Below are 17,851 nucleotides of genomic sequence, written 5' to 3'. Positions count from 1 at the left end.
AATCAAAAACAACTTAAACAGCTGGAGTAATATTCAATGTTGAGGCTATGCCAAAATGATAAAAATGACAATGCTTAGAAAAATTAATTTATGCTTTTAAGGATACACCAATCAACATACCAAAGAAATACTTATTATAACTTGATAAAAATAATGACAAAATCCATTTGAACAAACAAAAGATCTAGACTACAAAGGAAAATGGTGAAAAGAAATAGAGATGAAGGGTGGAACAGCACTCCAGACATCTAACTATACTAAAAAGCAGCAGTCATCAAAACTATATGGTATTGGTTTCAAAACAGAGACATATCAGTGAAACAGATTAGACAAGGCAGAATCAGAAATAATGGAACTCAATAACCCAGAGTTTGATAAAGTGGAAAACATAAATTACTTACCAAAAATACCCTCTTTTTTGGTAGAAACTGCTGGAAAAATTGGTGAGCAGTCTGGCAAAAATTAGTCTTGGATCAACACCTTATACTATGTCCTATTGCACATTCTAAATGAATATGTGACGCCAATTACTAATATTAAAAAATCAGAAGAGAAGCAGATCATATACCTTTCCCTGCTGGGGGTAAAATAGATATTCCTATCCAAACAAGAGATGGATGCGTCTTCAAAAGATAAAATAGTTAACACTGATTACATGAAACTGAAAATCTTCTATATAGACAAAATGAATGTACCTAGGATAAGAAGGGAAGTGGTTGACTGGGAAAAAGTCTTTATACCAAATTTCCCTGGTCAGGATTTGGTATACAAGATATATAAACAACTTATACATACACACACATACACACATATACACACATATATGTGTGTATATGTGTGTATGTATGTGATTAATATGTCCATGACTTTTGAACCAGACCCCAGGCCTGGTTTTATGTCCAACAGAAACTCTAAGAAGAAAGTCCTCATATGCACCAAAATATTTATAGCAGTACTTTTATGTGATAGCAAAGAATTAGAAACAAAGTAAATTCCCTTCAATTGTGGAATGGCTAAATAAATTATAGTATGTTAAATTAATTGAGTATTACTGTCTTTAAAAATGACATATGTACAGAGAAGCATGGAAAGATTTACATGAAACTGATGCAGAATGAAGTAAGCAGAACCTAGAAAACAATATACATAGTAACCACAGCAATATAAATGGAAAAAACAACCACACACCAAAAATCATAAGTGGATGTAACAAAATATAAAGTTTGAGCATAATTTGAATGGACATGAGAAAATAAGAAGGAGAGAGGGGAGGGATTCTGGGAGAAATTATAGTGCTACAATGTAGTGATTATGCTGATGTAAAAACTCATTTAAATGATATATGTGGGTATATGTATATGTGTATATGTGTCTCTTTATGTGTATAATTAAAAACATTTGTCTAAAACCAAAAGATAATATTATATGCAGTGGAAAAGCACTTGAACTTAAGGATTCCCCCTTATCCCTACTATTATCTAACAATTCTAAAAATGCTAGCAATAGCCATGAGATAATAGAAAAAAAATAAAAGGTGTTGATAGACCAGGAGAAGATAAAACTATTCCCTCTTAATTTATGAGATAATGTTTAACTTTTAAAATCCTAGAGTATTAGCAAACAAACTAATCAGTAAGTTTTCAGGCTACAGGAAATCAACAGCTTTTTCACATATATTGGCAGTTCACTTAGGGATCTAGAGAGTATTATGAAAGGACAAATGCTAAGTTCTGGTGATCTTCTATCTTACCAAAAAGATTATAGTTTGTGACTTGGCCAGATGAAACTAGAGTAAGCTAGTTTCCCCATCCTTAGCTATCTCTCTGTAAATGAATGATTGATTTCATGTCATATAAATGTGTTTTGTTGTTCTTTCTCTTGTTTTAAATTTTAATTTAATTTAATTTTGTAATTTTTAAGAGTGGATAAGGGAAACATGCAAAGGTTGTAGCTCTTAAAGAGCATACCTCAGTGACTATTAAAAATATTGCAGCAGCTACAGGTGTGGGAAAGCCAAGTGATTCAAGGATCATTCAAACCCACAAGGAAACAGTATCAGTTTCATCAAAGCACATATGAAAGTGTGGTCCAAAACTAAAAGCAACAACTGATAAAAAAAAAATTGCTAACCCTTGCTGTGAAGAAAAAATGCTTGTCTGGTTAAGACTGGAGTAATGACAAATGGTAAAAGATAATTTTTACTAATGAAACTGACTTTTTCATTCACGGCTACACTGAAATCCTTGTTAAGGAAAATTCAGATGAGCCTAGAAGCTCTAAACATCTTTATCAGACTGTAAGAAAATAAAATACTTGGGATATTTTTGCTTCCAGTGGTCCTGGAAAGCTTATCCCCAATGAGGGAATGATGAATGGTGATAAATATTCTGAGAAGCAGAATTACAAAAAGAAATCCGAAATGGAAACGAAATATTGCAGGACAACCTGGGTCCATGTCACCTGTCAGGAAATTCAATAATGTATCTGAGAAATAGGAATTAATATACTTCAATGGACTGGGAAGTCACCCGACTTAAATCCACTGAAGACCACTGGGATTTAATCAAGGCCAGAGTTGGAAAAATGGATCGTTTGTCAAAGATACTTGATAGCTAGTATGATTAAAGTGTTATTTTTCCAGCAATGTCATATCAAAGCTTGGTAGAGTGGAAAAGAGGCTTTGAAGTCAAGCCAGGATTCAAATCCCACTTTAGTTGCTTACTGTTGGTATGATCTTTGGGTTACTTGTTTAACCTCCTTGTGTGTCAGTTTTTCTTCATTCATTAAAAAAACAGAGTTTAAACTAGATGCCCTCTGAAATTCCTTGTAACTTTAGATCTATGATCCTGTGATTAAAGAATCTATCAGAATCTTGTGAAAATGACAATATGGAAATGTTTTACATAATTGCACATGTATAACCTATATCTGATTTCTTGCCATCCTCAGGGAAGGGAGCAGGGGAGGGAAAAAGGGAGGGATAGAGTTTGGAACTCAAAACTTCAAATAACAATGTTTAATAAAAGAGAGAGAATGAAATGAATGAGTAAAATAAAGAAAAATATTTTTAAAATCTTGCGAACTCAGTGCCAAACCATGTAAAAATAGATCATTATTACAAAAATAGGTTATTATTCCACATTAAATGTTTTTAGAGAGACAAAGTTTATTGAGTTTCTAGTACGTCAATAAATTTATTTTCCTTTGTCACAGTTAATTTGCTATTTTACTAAAAATAGCAAAATTTTACTATTTTAAATGTTTTTCCATGTGTGCTGTTTCCTCTTAGTGGAATATGAGTTTCCTGGAGGCAGATACTTTTTTATCTCTATATACCTGACCCCACCTCATATGGAACATAGCATGTAGCATACCAAGGGCCCTTGATAAAATAAGTAAATGTATGAGTTAATTAATTGATTGATGAATAGTGGAGTGACCTGCTGGTGTTTACTCTGGAAAAGAGAAGAATTAGGTAAAATTCAAATATGTGTTGTCTTCAGATATTTGGAAGAATGTCACATAAACAATCTATATAGTTCCAAACATTGGATCTGTAAAATGAGGAGAAGGGGAAGGGAATGAGTAGAAGTTAGAGAAAGGTAAATTTCAGCTTGATTTCAAGAGAAAAAAATTCTAACAAACTGAGCTGTCCAAAAAAAAACCTCGTGAAGTGATGAGCACCCTATCATGACATGGTCAAGAAAAATCTGGATGATCACTTAATAGAAACATTATAGAAAGTATTCCTAAAGTGGGAAGGCAGTTGAATTAGAGGACCTACCAACATAATGCTTCTATCTTGATCCTTCTTATGTCGAGTCTCTCCTCCATGAACTATTCAAAGTCCACAGTGGAGTTGAACTTGTCGTACATATTAATTTGATAATTAATCCTATATTACCCTAGGCTACATCTTGCATTTCTGCTTTTCATAAAACAATTATATTGTTACTAACTGTGGATATGCTTGATCTCCTTAATAGATTATGGATAGATTTCTTAAGGACAAGGACTGTGTATGCCTAGGCCAGGGGTGAAGAACCTATGGCATCAAGGCCACATGGCCTAGGAGAAGTCTTATAGGCTTTGATTTTACACACATGCATACACACGTAAACACATACATGCACACACATAAGCACATGTGCTCATGCATTACTTATATGTGTTTATGTGGTCTGTGTGTGGTATATATATATTGACTGGAGAAGCAAATGGCAGACTACTCTAGGATCTTTGCCAAGAAAACCTCATTGACAGCATTAGCCTGCTATGGTCTACAGGGTCACAAACAGTCATATGTGACTGACTGAACAGCAATAAATGTATATGTTGATGTGAATTTGACTTGATTCTTTTCTCCTTTGTCTCTTGATGTCAAACTTTAGCAATTCTGCCCATAATGGATCCCTGAATGACTATTATCATTACCATGCTAACCCCAAAAGCTAGATTCTTAGACAAGTTCACTGTTCTTTCCAGCTTGGGGTCCAAAGAAAGATACTTCCTGTATTCGTTTTCAATTGACTGTCAGATATCTTCCTAAAACTCACTTTTTAAGTATGACTTCCCATTCAAGATGCTTCAAAGAAACTTGCTGTGTTGTCTACCACATCAAATTTAAATTCCTTTACTAAGCTTTTATAACTTGATCCTACCCTCTCTATGAAACCTAATTTCTCTTTACTCCTCTCTGCTTCATTTAGATCAGTCTTCTTACTATCCTCATAGCATAACAAATTAATTCCCATCGTCCTGCTCTCTGCTCTTCTCTTTGCATATCACAGCTTATCCAACTTCTAAAATTAAGTTCAGGTTTCACTTTCTACATAAAATTCTTCCTAAATGTTCAAGTACAAAGTTAAAAGCACAGAATTTTAAAGTTCTCTGCATCCATTTGCAATTGACAAGTCTTGGTGCTTGTATTTCTATAATTCTTCTTAAATCTATTATTTGCTCTCCTTTGATAAGCTGGAGGATTTCCAGAGGATGGTAACCAAAATGTCGAAGGATCTGGATTTAACAAGATATGATACATTAAAGGAAATGTTCATATTTAACCTGGAGAAGAAAAAATTCAGAGGAACATTATAACTGTCTTGAAGTACTTGAAAAACTGTCATGAAGAGGCAGATTTTTTTCTGCCTAGTTCCATAGAGAAGAATGAAGAAAAATGCAAAGAAATTGTAAAAGGAAAAAATTAAGATGGAAGGCAGGCACTGAGGCACCAAAAAAGAATGATGCATTAAAACTCTGCTGAGTATTCCCACCACAAAAAAAAATTAAGATGGAAGGCAGGAAAATTTTCCTAACAATTAGAGTTATCCAAAAATAGAATGAGATGCCTTGGGAAGAAGCAAGTTTCCCCTCCATGGTGGGCTTCAAGCAAACTCAATTTAAACAGAATCTTTTGGAGGTGTAGTTAGAGTTAGTGACTACTAAGCTTCCTTCCAACTCTGCAGTTTTGTGATTCTGTGATTCTGAGCTAGAGGAAGAGCAAAAAAAATGAGCCATGATAAAGAGAAAAACCTAGACTTTGACTTTTGCTCTAACTGAGACCTAATTTGATGATGATGGTCAAATGGTGGCCTGCTCTAGTGCAGGGTGGGAAAAGAGAGAAGGAAACAGGAACTTAAAATGTAGTAAAAGAAATTTTTTTTTTTAATGATGCACTTTGAGTTCCCTATTCTCCAAAGTAAGGAATGGGGACCATTGGCAGCTCAAAGTATTCCTGCTCCTCAATTCCTTCCTTTTCCCTCCCTCCCCCTCTCATGCCTGACCCTTTCTCTCCTTTCCCCCACTTCCCTAACATGTCTGATCCTGAGGCTCCTGCATGCATGGGAGAGGTGGCTGTGAGGGAGGAGGAAAATAAAACAACACAACTATATAACACTCACTGGACAAGATATTTGTGATTGGAGACACTTGTTCTGAGAACATTCCTGTTATTGCAAGCTCACTCTCTGTGGTCTCAGAACACTGAGAAAACAAGATACTTATATCATGAGCCACAGTATTTGATAACATTTCTTTTGCCTCAATCTTGGTCTTTGTAAAAGCCGATCTTGTATGAGAAAGCGCATACCTCTAATCTTGGTCATGTTCTATGAGACAGAAGGTAAACTGAGGTGCCAAAAAAGAATGATACATTATTACCCTGCTGAGTATTCCCACCACAAAAATAATTTTCATACCCCAAAAGTGCCATGGTTATCCATGTTGCACTGAAGGGATTGATACACACTGTACCCTTTGTCACATGACGAATGCCCCTTTCCTACCCATAGTGTCTGTCAGAAATCACAACCAGTGGTCAGTTATTTGTATCACACAATTTCCAAAATTTGTCTGTGGGCTAAGCATTATTATATATCAAAAGTTTTTTAAAATATGGACCCAAATTATTCTAAAAATATGGTAAAAAGGGAACTTGACTTTAAAATATGTAGAGACATTCCTTTTTAAAATATTTTTTCTCTTAAAATAGATTTCAAACATATTCACAAATTTCAAGGATAAAATTTAAATCATTCTATATAAAACTAATTCAGATTTTTGATTGACTTCATATTTTTAACATATTTGACACTGTTAGGATCAAAACATTTAAGATAAAAATACTAATTTAATGATATGCCAAGTTTAGAAAAGGAGTTATTAACCTCAAAAAGGAAGATGTAGTTTTAGAAAAAAAAATAGTATTTTCCAATAGAGATTTTACAAAGAATTTTCCACAGCCTTCCTGATGAGTTGCTTTAAAATGTTCATTGAAATTTGGTATTTATTCTCCAATAATCATAAAATTGAAATCTCTAAGTAATTTTTTCCTGAATTTTGGTCTAATTTTCATTTAAATATATTCTTTTTTCCTCATCAAGTTTCTAAAATGTAATATTTCATTTATTTTAAAGACACGCTTTTTGATGGCTTTGGACTTGGTGCAATCATTGGCATAGGAGTTGCTGCACTTCTACTAATTTTTGTGGTAACTGATGTTAGCTGCTTCTTTATCCGACAATGTGGATTGTTAATGTGCATTACTAGAAGAATGTGTGGAAAGAAAAGTGGTGCCAACAGCAAAAGCAAAGATCTAGAAGATGGAAAAGCTGCATATTTGTAAGTATCATACATTCATTTTTAAAACATCTTAGTCTCCAATTCCAACCCGTTATTTATTTCAAAAAATATCTAACAACATAAAAACAAAAACTATTTTGTGTGTGCTGAGTTGTAAATTTTTCTAGTAAGACTGTTGCATATTATGCTACCTTCTTCCTCACTATAGTTCCATAATTTAATTATATTTTCACAGAATCAAAGAATTATGTAATCACAAAATTGAGAACTGACCTCAATAAATCTAGTCCAACCTATGCCTAAAAGGACTCCACACTATGTTATATCCAAATGTAGTTATCCAGATTTTACTTGAAGATTTCCAAAGAGGGCAAATCCACTACCTCTTGAGCAGTAACCACCCACTCAACTTTTGAACTGCTCCAAATGTTAGGAAGTTTATCCTAACATCAGGAAACCTCTTTACACAGGTTCTTCTTTCTGCGGCTCAACAGAACAAATCTGTTCCCTTCTCTACGTGGTAGGCTTTCAAATATTTAAGATAACCATAATGTCCCCCTCATTCTTCTCTTTTCCAAATTTTTATCTTCAGTTGCTTCAGATAATTCTCATATGACAGAAACTCAAGGGTTGACTTCCTGACTTCCACCCTCTGGACATTGTCCAGATTATCAATCACTGTCCTGCCATCAGTTCTTAAACTGTAGTGCCTGGAACTGAACATAATACTCTAGATGAAGTCTGACAAGGGCAAACTACAAGAGAACTATAACCTTCTTATTCCTAGAAGCAATATATCTCAGCAAAGCCCAAGATCACTTTAGCCTCTTTGACTGTTACATGACACTATTGATTCATATTGAGTTAATATTCCACTCGAAGCTCTCAATCTTTTTCAGAGAAACTGCTAGCTAATCATGCCTCCTTCATTTTGTACTTGTGAAGTTGATTTTCTTTGTGCCCAAGTATAAGAATTTATGTGTTCCTATTGAATTTCATTTTATTAGTCACCTCAATGCTTTCAGCATTGTTTTGTATCTTCATTCTCTCATCCATTATATGATCATGCAATACATTATCATTGTCATACTTTGAGTTTAGTGTAACCTGCAAATTTTATGAGCATGCATCTACACCTTTATTCAAATCAGTGATCAAAATGTTAACCATTATCCCTACTATGTTGACATTGAATCATTAACAAAAATTAATATGAAATACTTTGTGAAAAATTTTCCTAAAGTCTAGGTAGACTGTCTATAGAATTTCTTTCATCTACAAAATTAATAACTGCCCCAAAAAGGAAATAAAGTTACTTGTCCCATTCTTGATGAAACCATTTGACACTTTATATCACTGCTTCCCTTTCAAGATGTTTCTGTTATTGTTGTGTTGTTTCGGTCATATCTCACTCTGTGTTCCCATATGAGGTTTTTTTGCAAATAAAAGCTAAAACATAAATGAAAAAGAATGATATTAAATAATGAAGAGATATTTGAAACATTCTCAGGAAGGAAACCAGACCTGAAGACATTATTTGTTCTTCAAAAATCCCAGATAAAAAAAATTCAGGAAGGATAAATTAATATGCCAGCCAAGAACAGCAAGAGAAAGGCAATAGAGACTTCTTTCTAAATGTAGACAAGGAGACAGTGGTGAAGGCAGAAGTCAGGTGGAGGTATCAGTGAAGAAGTGGATAGGGAGGAACAGAACCATGAACAGAATCTGGCAACACCTTACCTATGGTCAATCAATTTTGGCATGTTTGTGGCACTACTTACAAAATGGAAGGGTGCATGAAATGGGGGAAGGGAGCGGAGGAATAGATGGAAATATGCGATGTGCCCATGTCAAATCATTATAATTTTAAATTACACACACACATATGTATGTATACGCATGCATATATCTATACATATATATGTGTATGCATATATATACTTACATATATATAAAGTTCATAAGCCAGAGAATGAGTATCTAAACAAAAAGGAAGGGTAGATAATGAAAAGAGTAAAAGAAAGCTTCTCTGGCAATGGCACCAAAAAATGAAATGTAAAAAGTAATGAACAAGACTAGTTGAAAGGAAGCAGAAATCTCACTCTAACTGGGCAAGAATTAAATAAACAGATAAAACAGGAAAGAAAAATTAATTAAGTAAAACTCCAAAAGGAAAGACATAAACAAATGAAAGGGACTGTTGGTGGTAAGGAGAAGACAACTATTGGTAATTGGGCCACCTTAAAAAAAGATCAATCTACAATAACTCAAGGAAAATAGTACTATGTATGCAGCAGAAGAAGGGGAAAAATCATAACTTGAAAAAATATTATAGACAATTGGGGGAAAATACAATCATAACTCTCATAACTTTAAATGTAAATTAATTAATCCAATTAAATTGAAAAGTGACAAATTGGTTAAGACAACAAAATCCCACAATTTGCACACAAATTAAAAATGAAGGGATAGAAAAAAATTTACTATACAGCAAGTGAATTTAAAAAAGCAATTGTCACAATCAAGCTATCTGACAAAGAAAACTAACATTCAAAAAATAAAAAGAGATAAACAAAGAAACTACATTATACTGAAAGGAACCATAGACATTAAACCAAATCAGTGATAAAATTATGCTGTCTAAATGCCTTCACATCCAGATGCATAAAGGAAAAATTAGCATAGCTAAAAGAAGACATAGACAGTAAGATAACTGTGATAGGAGACTTTGATAACCTTCTCTCCATTTTAAATAAATCTAACAGAAAGCTAAACCAAAGGAATATATGAAACTGAACAAATTTCTGAAGAAACTAGAGTTAAAAGATATGTGAGATTACAAAAGAATATATATAATATATATATAACATAATACATATATATTTCTCAGTGCATCATGGAAGTTTTATAAAAACTGACTATGTATTAAAATACAGAGATAATGCAAACAAATGTAAAAAGGGAGAAATAATAAATACATTATTTATAAACCATAACACAGTAAAAATAATGATTGGTTTAGGGAGCATAAATAAAAGACAGAGACCCAAACAGAAACTTAACAACAAGATCTTAACTAATGAGTGGATCAAAAAACAAATCATAAAAACAATTGATAATTACATGAAAGAAAATTATAATATATTAATATTTTATATACATATATAAGAAATAATTTGCCAAAATTTCTGGGATGCAGCTGAAGAATTCTGCAGGGGACAAATCTTATCTCTACAAACATATTAACAAAATTTTAAAAGACAGGATTAACATACTGAATAATGAATTTTTTTCAGTTAGAAGGCCAACAAATAAGCCTAAAATAAGCATAAACGAAGAGATTTTTACAGAGGGGAAATAGACATATTAGAAACCAAAAAAACCCAGAGAAATGATAATTAAAACTGAAATCAAGTTCTTTGAGAAGACTAATAAAATCGATAAAAGCTTAGTTAATTTAATTAAAAAGAAGATAGCAGAAAATCAAATGAATTACTGCAAGGGAAATCACAACAAAGCCAGAAGAAATAAAAAAGAATAATCAAAACATACTATGCACAATTATATGCTAACACGATGGAGAACACAAAAGAATTAAATATCTTCAAAAATATAAAATATTCAAACTATCACAAGGCCAGATAAAAATTTTAAATAAGTCAATCTCAGAAAAGAAAATAGATCTAGCTGTAAAGACCAAAGCTGGGGGAAGGAGGAGAGATGTTAGGTATTGATTTACAGAAGAATTCTATCAAACTTTTAAAAGATCAATTAATACCATCTTTACAAATTATTCTCAGAAACTGAGAAAGATAGCACCCTACCAGAATCATTTCATGAGATGAATATAATCCTGATGCCTAAACCAAGGTAACATAAAATGCAGAAGGAAAGCTGTAGGCCAACATAATGAATGATTATTGCCTCAGAAATTTTAAACAAAATCCTATCAAACACGCTATAGTGATTTATCCAAGTAATATTCATTATGACTAAGTGGGATTTATACCAAGAATGCAAAGGTGGTTCAGCATCAGGAAAATAATTAATGTAATCAATAATATTAAAAATTAAAACATCCAAAAGCATGTGATCATCTCAACAAATTTACCAAAGCCTTTTTCAAAATACTGTATTCTTATTTGCTAAAAAAAAAAAAAAAACTTCAAGGTAGAGGCATAGAGGGACCTTTTTAAAAATGTCATAATCAACCTCTATCTAAAACTAAAAGCAAGTATCATATGCAACAAGGTTGCATTAAAACTTTTCCCAATAAATTCAGAAGTGAAGCAAAGATGTCCACTCTACCCTTTCTTATTTAATATAGTTCTAGAAATGCTAGCAACAGCAATAATAGAAGAGAAGGAAATTAAAGGCATAGAGATAGGTAAAGAGGAAATAAAATTATCCCTGTTTGCTGACGATATGATGGTATACTTGGAAAATGCTAGTGAGTCAGCAAAGATACTGATTGATACAATTAATGGCTTCAGCACAGTTGTAGGCTACAAAATAAATCCTCAAAAACCAACAGCATTTCTATATAATAACAAAATCCAAGAAATCATAATAGAAAGGGAACTCTCTTTCCAAATAACTAAAAAAATAAATAAAATATCTTGAGATAGACAAACCAAAGCACATAAAAGATTTGTATAGATTAAATGACAAAGTACTCCTTAAAGAATCAAGAATAATTTAAATAGCTGGAGGATTATTCAGTACTTATGTCTCTAGGCCATGCCAACATGATAAAAATTACAAGTCACTTTTTGAGGTTATCACTTATAATGATATATCAATGAAATTACTGAAGAGGTACTAAATTGAACTTGATAAAAATAATAAAATTTATTTGGACGAACAAATATCTACACTATTAAGGGAGATGATGAAAAGAAGTAGGGATGAAGGGGGATTAGTACTACAGATATCTAACTATATCATAAAGCAGCAGTCATCAGAACTATTTGATATTAGTTTTTAAAAAAGGACAGTTAAGGAATTAGTTTAAAAATAAAGAGATCAATCAATGAAAAGGATTGAACAATGGTGAATCAGAAATAGTGGAATTCAATAACCCAGTAGAAAGTTTTAAAAAGTGGAAAGCATAGATTACCTAGAAAAAAAAACTCCTTATTTGATTTGAGAAAAACTGTTGGGATAACTGCAAAGCAGTCTGGAAGAAATTAGATTTGGGTCAATTTCTTATGCCATATTCCACAGTACATTCTAACGGAATATGTGATCTTAATATTGAAAATCATTTTATTTTAAAAATCAGAGGAGATCATGTACAACTCCTTTATGTGGATAAGATATATATTCTTAACCAAACAAGTTACAACTACAAAAGTTAAAATAGATAACTTTGATTAACAGAAACTGAAAAGCTTCTGTACTGACAAAATTAATGAACCTAGGATGAAAAAAGAAGTGGTCAAATAGGAAAAAAAATCTTTGTATCAAAGTTTGGTATCCATGATTTATAAATATATATATATAATTCTTATTTATATTATATATAATTCATATATGGAGATTTATATATTTGTATGTAACTAATAGCCATTCCCCAATAGATAAGTGATCAGAAGATACAAGTAGTCAGTTTTTAAAAGAAAAATGATAAATTATTTATAATCAAATGCAAGAATTCTCCCAATCACTTATAATAAAAGAAATACAAATCAAACCAACCCTGAGATTCCATCCCATAGTCTACAAATTGGCAATGATGACAAAAATGGCCATAGTCAATATTGGAAGGGTTGTGGAATTACAGGCACAGTAAAATAATGTCCATAGGTCTGTGAAATAGTACAACCATTTTGGAAAGCCACTTGAAATTATGCAGTGACTAAAATATCTATACCTTTTGAACCAGAGGTTCCATCCCTGGGCTTATATCCTAAGGAATCTATCAATAAGAAAAAACTCTCCATATAGCACCAAAATAATAAAAGGACTTTATGTGATAACAAAGAATTGAAAACAAAATTGATGCTATGGATTGTGGAATGGCTAGTGAAATTTTGATATGTGAGTGTAATGGAATCTTAACTGTTCTGTTAGAAGTGAGGTATGGGATAAATGCAGAGAAACACATAAAGATCTACATCAAATAATGTAGAGCAAAGTTAGAAGAACCAAGAAAACAATATAGATCCTAATTACAATGAAAATGGAAAATCCACACACCAAAACAAAGGCAAATTTAGATCAAGCAGGACTTAAAAATGAAAAGATATGAAAAGACACCCCAAACCCACCTCTTGTGAAGGTGGGAGTTCCACCAGTGTTACACATTGCATATGTTTTCAGACTTTTTCTAATATATTAATCATTTGTCTTGATTTTTTTTCCTCTTTAAAAATATTGTCTAGTATAAGAATTAACTTTCTGGGAGAAGCCAGAGGAATACTTGGGATACCTCTGATAATGTAAAAAACAGAAGATAGCAATAAAAACTTATTTTTAAAAGAAATTTTTTTTAAAGGAATGAGGTCTTTGAAAGCAGGAACTGTCTTATTTTTCTGTTTGTTTCCCAGCAGTTTGCTGTACAGTGCTTTGCACACTTAATGTTTTTTTAATTCATTCTTATGTTACCTGTAGAACTTTCCTACCTTGTCACCTTCTGCAGCAGAGGTTGGTGCTTAAACTACTTCAGACTTGATAATAGTCTTTCTTTTACAAATGCAATAAACAGTGCAATAAGGTGACAAAACAGTTCATAAAATGATGTTTCTTTTTACTTTTGCATGCATAATAAAATCAATTTCATAACTCCTTTATTTGCCTCTCCAAAGAGGACCTGCGAACCATCCTTTGTCTACTACTTTCATTAAAAGTAAGAATTTTATTTTTAATATGATTCAGTTCTCTTAGGGGTATGGCTCCTTGTTGGTAATTGGACAAGAATCTCCTCATTAGAACCCCAAGTGGTTAATATATATAGACAGTTAAACCTGTCTTATTCCTTGCACATTCTAGCCTCTTTTTAATCATGCTGTCACCACCACTGCAGAAGTAAAAGGGACCTTCAGAGGACTGGTGGCTGTTTTGTATATTTCTTTGTTTTATGCCTCACCATGGCCAAGTAATTCACCTAGTGGCAAGTACAGTAATGAATCTCTTCACGCTTTTAGCTAGGCTGATGCTCAGAAAATTGTCAGTCTTTTTCCAGGATCATATTAAAGATATTAAAAGCTTCTTCTTTTGCTCTTCTAGCGTGACTTTTGAGAACCCAGCATCTTTACCACACCATGAGGAGGTCTTGGAGTATCACTTTGTAGAGAGACATACAGAATATGATTTAATATTAAGGATGATTTTTTCCGTGAAGAATGCAGAGTGGCTACTATTTCCCTTTTTTGGTTTAACCTAAATCTATTAGTGCTGCCTAAGATTGCATTAACCATTTTAACAACTATGGCACATAAAACATGGCAGTGCCTTAACCTTCCTTATTATGAGAAAACTCAGCATAATCTACTGGAAAGAACAGTGACCTAGAAGTTAGGGAGTTTGGGCTCTAATTCTCACATTGCCATTGATTTCCTGGGCAGGTCACCTCACTTCCCTGGCCTTTAGTTTCCTCATCAGTAAATGAAAGGATTGAATTAGAAGATCTCTTTTTCAGCCTTCAAATGATATAATCTGATTCTTCTTTATAAAGAGTATATATATATATATATATATATGTATATATATAAAATATCCAGAAAGCTGCAGCAGAAAAAAATGCTTTTCAAAATTTCTGAATGTTTTGTTTTTATGAAGTTTTCTAATAAGTTGTATGTTTCTAGTAACTTTATTTCTATCTCCTCTCTGTACTGAGCCATAATCTTTTGAGAACTTATTTAAGAGACAAATTTCTTGAAGGTTCTTCTTCAAATCTGGAAATGTTGTTCTTTGGGATTTAGGTTGTGTCACAAAATGAATGATATTTTGATTACATTATGCAGGTTGAGTTTTTTTTTCAATACTTTTTAGGAAAGATGGATCAAAAGAGCCAATAGTGGAAATGAGAACAGAGGATGAAAGAATTACCAGTCATGAAGATGGAAGCCCAATAAATGAACCAAATGAAACAACTCCACTCACAGAACCTGAGTATGTAGCTTAGAATTTTAAATTTTATTTGAATAAGCACTAGTGAGATCCCTATTTTATTTTAAAGATTTCATGCAAGTAAAATTAAATTATTTTTTAAAAGTTACTTTAGAAGTATTTTATCTATGAACTTCAAGGGCCCATTGTCCTTTGAAAAGCATAACAATTTGTTTCTAAAAAATGCCCAGAGAGAAATCTCTTATCAACATATATTACTAAATTCTAATTCAGATTTTTTAAGTTGTCAACTGGGAACAGAGTTTTGCTCATAAACACTAATTTTGTATCATAAATAATAGACATTTGAAAAATATAATTGGCCTTCTCAAATGTGCAGTGTTAATTGACAAAACACCCATTTGGGTATTCTATATCCTGAAACTGATATGTTCTGAACTTAGAATCACAGAATTTAGGTATTCAAGAGAACTGAAGTTTTATAAAGAAGAATGACAAAAAAATCTTATTGTGTCATATCTATATTAATGACAATTTTGTCAATATTTGGTAAATGAAATAATAGGTTAGTGACTTGTAAAGAAAACAGAATTCATATTCATGAACTATAAGGTCTGTTCCAGGTATAGAAATGATCTAATGAGCACATTAGTGCTTGACATATTTTTAAAAATAAAGATAAAACTAGAACTATAATCTTATTTACATTAGCATTAGATTAAGTTAATTATTTCCCTTCTTATCTTAGTGTATATACAATGTGAGATATTGATCTCTGCTTAGTTTCTGAGGACTTCTTTCCAGTTTTCCCAGAAGTTTTTTTTTTCTAAATAGTGAGTTCTTAGAGCAATAGCTTGGACTTTTAGGTGTATAAAAAACTAAGTAACTGTGCTCATTTTTTTCTGTATATAGTGTACCTAATCTATTCCATTGATCACTCACTTTGTTTCTTATCTAGTACTAAATTGTTTCCATGATTACATCTTTGTAATTTGCTGTCTGGTACTTCTAACCTCCATTCCTTCCCATTTTTTTCATTGATTCCCTTGATATTCTTGATCATTTGTTCCTCCAGATGAATTTTGTTATTGTTTTTTTCTAACTCTGTAAAATAATTTTTTCATAGTTTGATTGGTATAACATTAATTAAATTAATTTCAGTTGTATTATCATATTTTATTATGTTGGCTCTGCCTACCCATGAGCAATTATTATTCCCTCAGTTGTTTAGATCTCTATTTGTTTGAAGAACAAATTCATTTTTAAAAAGAGAATCAAGCTACTATCTGGAGTAGGGGATATCAAAATAGAACACATATATGCAAAATATATGCAAAGTGATCTGCAAAATTTAAAGTGCTGCATAAATGTTAGCTATTTTTATAATCATTGTTGTTATTGTTATTTTATGTATAATATAACAAACTGCTACTAGGTTCAGAGGATAGTGTCATTGAACCCTCTCTCTCTCCACTAAGGGGTCCTCTCTTAGCTCTGGAGCTGTGACCAGATCAAGTTTTGGAGGAATTTGTCCTCTTTGCTCATACTCTTTGGCTTAGTACACCCCAAACCTCAGGGGGAAATTACTTAGCGCTGAGATTTGACTAAGGTCTAATTTGAGGATAGTAGTGTACTCAATGTATCAAGTATTGATATCTGTTTATATCTTATCAGGTATTGCTATCTATTGATATCTTATACACAAAGGAAATGTGTAACAAAAACCATATTGATAGAAAGACTTATAACAAGATATAAAAACTGATAACTGTTATACCTATCTGGAAGTTGACACATTAAAACCATCAAAATACAAAGCATGCTTCAGGACTGCTAAGATGACACTTGACGTTTTATCTCAGCTCTTCCATGTCTTCTGGCAAGCTCAACCAGGAGTAGATCTCCTACCGTATTGGTGGCATCCAAGGTTGAAGTATCTGTCTCAGGATCACTGCTCTGTCACTTAAATAAAACAAGTGCACACACATCAATGGAGACAGGATGTGTGTGTGTGTATACAATATATATACTACACATATACACATGTATGTGCATATATAAACATACATATGTATATATAGTAACAGGTGTTTTTAGTGCCTACATTTATATACATGCACACACAATTGATGAGGATATTTATTATGAAAAGAAGCCCAGAACACTCTGTCTTTGGTCCATAACTTCATGAAAACAGAACCCCCTCTTTCCCAACTCCTTCCATCAAAATATGACTATCCCTTTTTATCTAGGGTATCTCATTTAATTCATTTAATCTTTCTTTTCTTTTGGAGAGTTGTAATAATACATTAGTAAAAATTTCTTGCATCTGCCCCAAGTATTCAGCTAGTCATCCTAATTTACTTATGTATCACCAAATAAGAAGAGTTTTCTTACCTTTTTTATAAGAACTTTTTCCTCTCAAAGTCCTTAGCCATGCATCACTCACTTCTCCATATATATAAACACAAAACCAATACCAGAAAAGGTAACCAAGGAGTCTTAGAGCAATTGATTTCTCTTGAAAACAGAAAGCAAACATCTTAGAAAAGCAAACATCTGTGAGGTAGGGGAGCTAGTAGAAAAGTGGACTTGCAGTCAAGAAGACCTAAATTCAAATTTTGCAATTTACTGGCCACATGACCCTGTAACCTCTCAGCCTCAGTTTCTGTGAGGAGATTGTTAGTGAGGTACAGAA

The 17,851-nt window shown here is 32.4% G+C and overlaps 1 protein-coding gene across 1 annotated transcript in view; it reads left to right on the top strand.

Moving 5' to 3' along the window:
* Positions 1 to 17,851, top strand: part of NCAM2 (neural cell adhesion molecule 2) — a 287,205-nt gene that overhangs the window by 262,677 nt on the left and 6,677 nt on the right. The window contains exons 16-17 of the mRNA XM_072614941.1: positions 6,915 to 7,119; positions 15,076 to 15,195. Of these exons, the coding sequence (XP_072471042.1) occupies positions 6,915 to 7,119; positions 15,076 to 15,195 (325 nt within the window). The remainder of the gene's footprint in view (positions 1 to 6,914; positions 7,120 to 15,075; positions 15,196 to 17,851) is intronic.

Source organism: Notamacropus eugenii, chromosome 5, assembly GCF_028372415.1.
Source record: "Notamacropus eugenii isolate mMacEug1 chromosome 5, mMacEug1.pri_v2, whole genome shotgun sequence".
NCBI classification, from domain to species: domain Eukaryota; kingdom Metazoa; phylum Chordata; class Mammalia; order Diprotodontia; family Macropodidae; genus Notamacropus; species Notamacropus eugenii.
The sequence above is the reverse complement of the archived record's forward strand: the minus strand, read 5'-3'. Positions and strand labels throughout refer to the sequence as shown.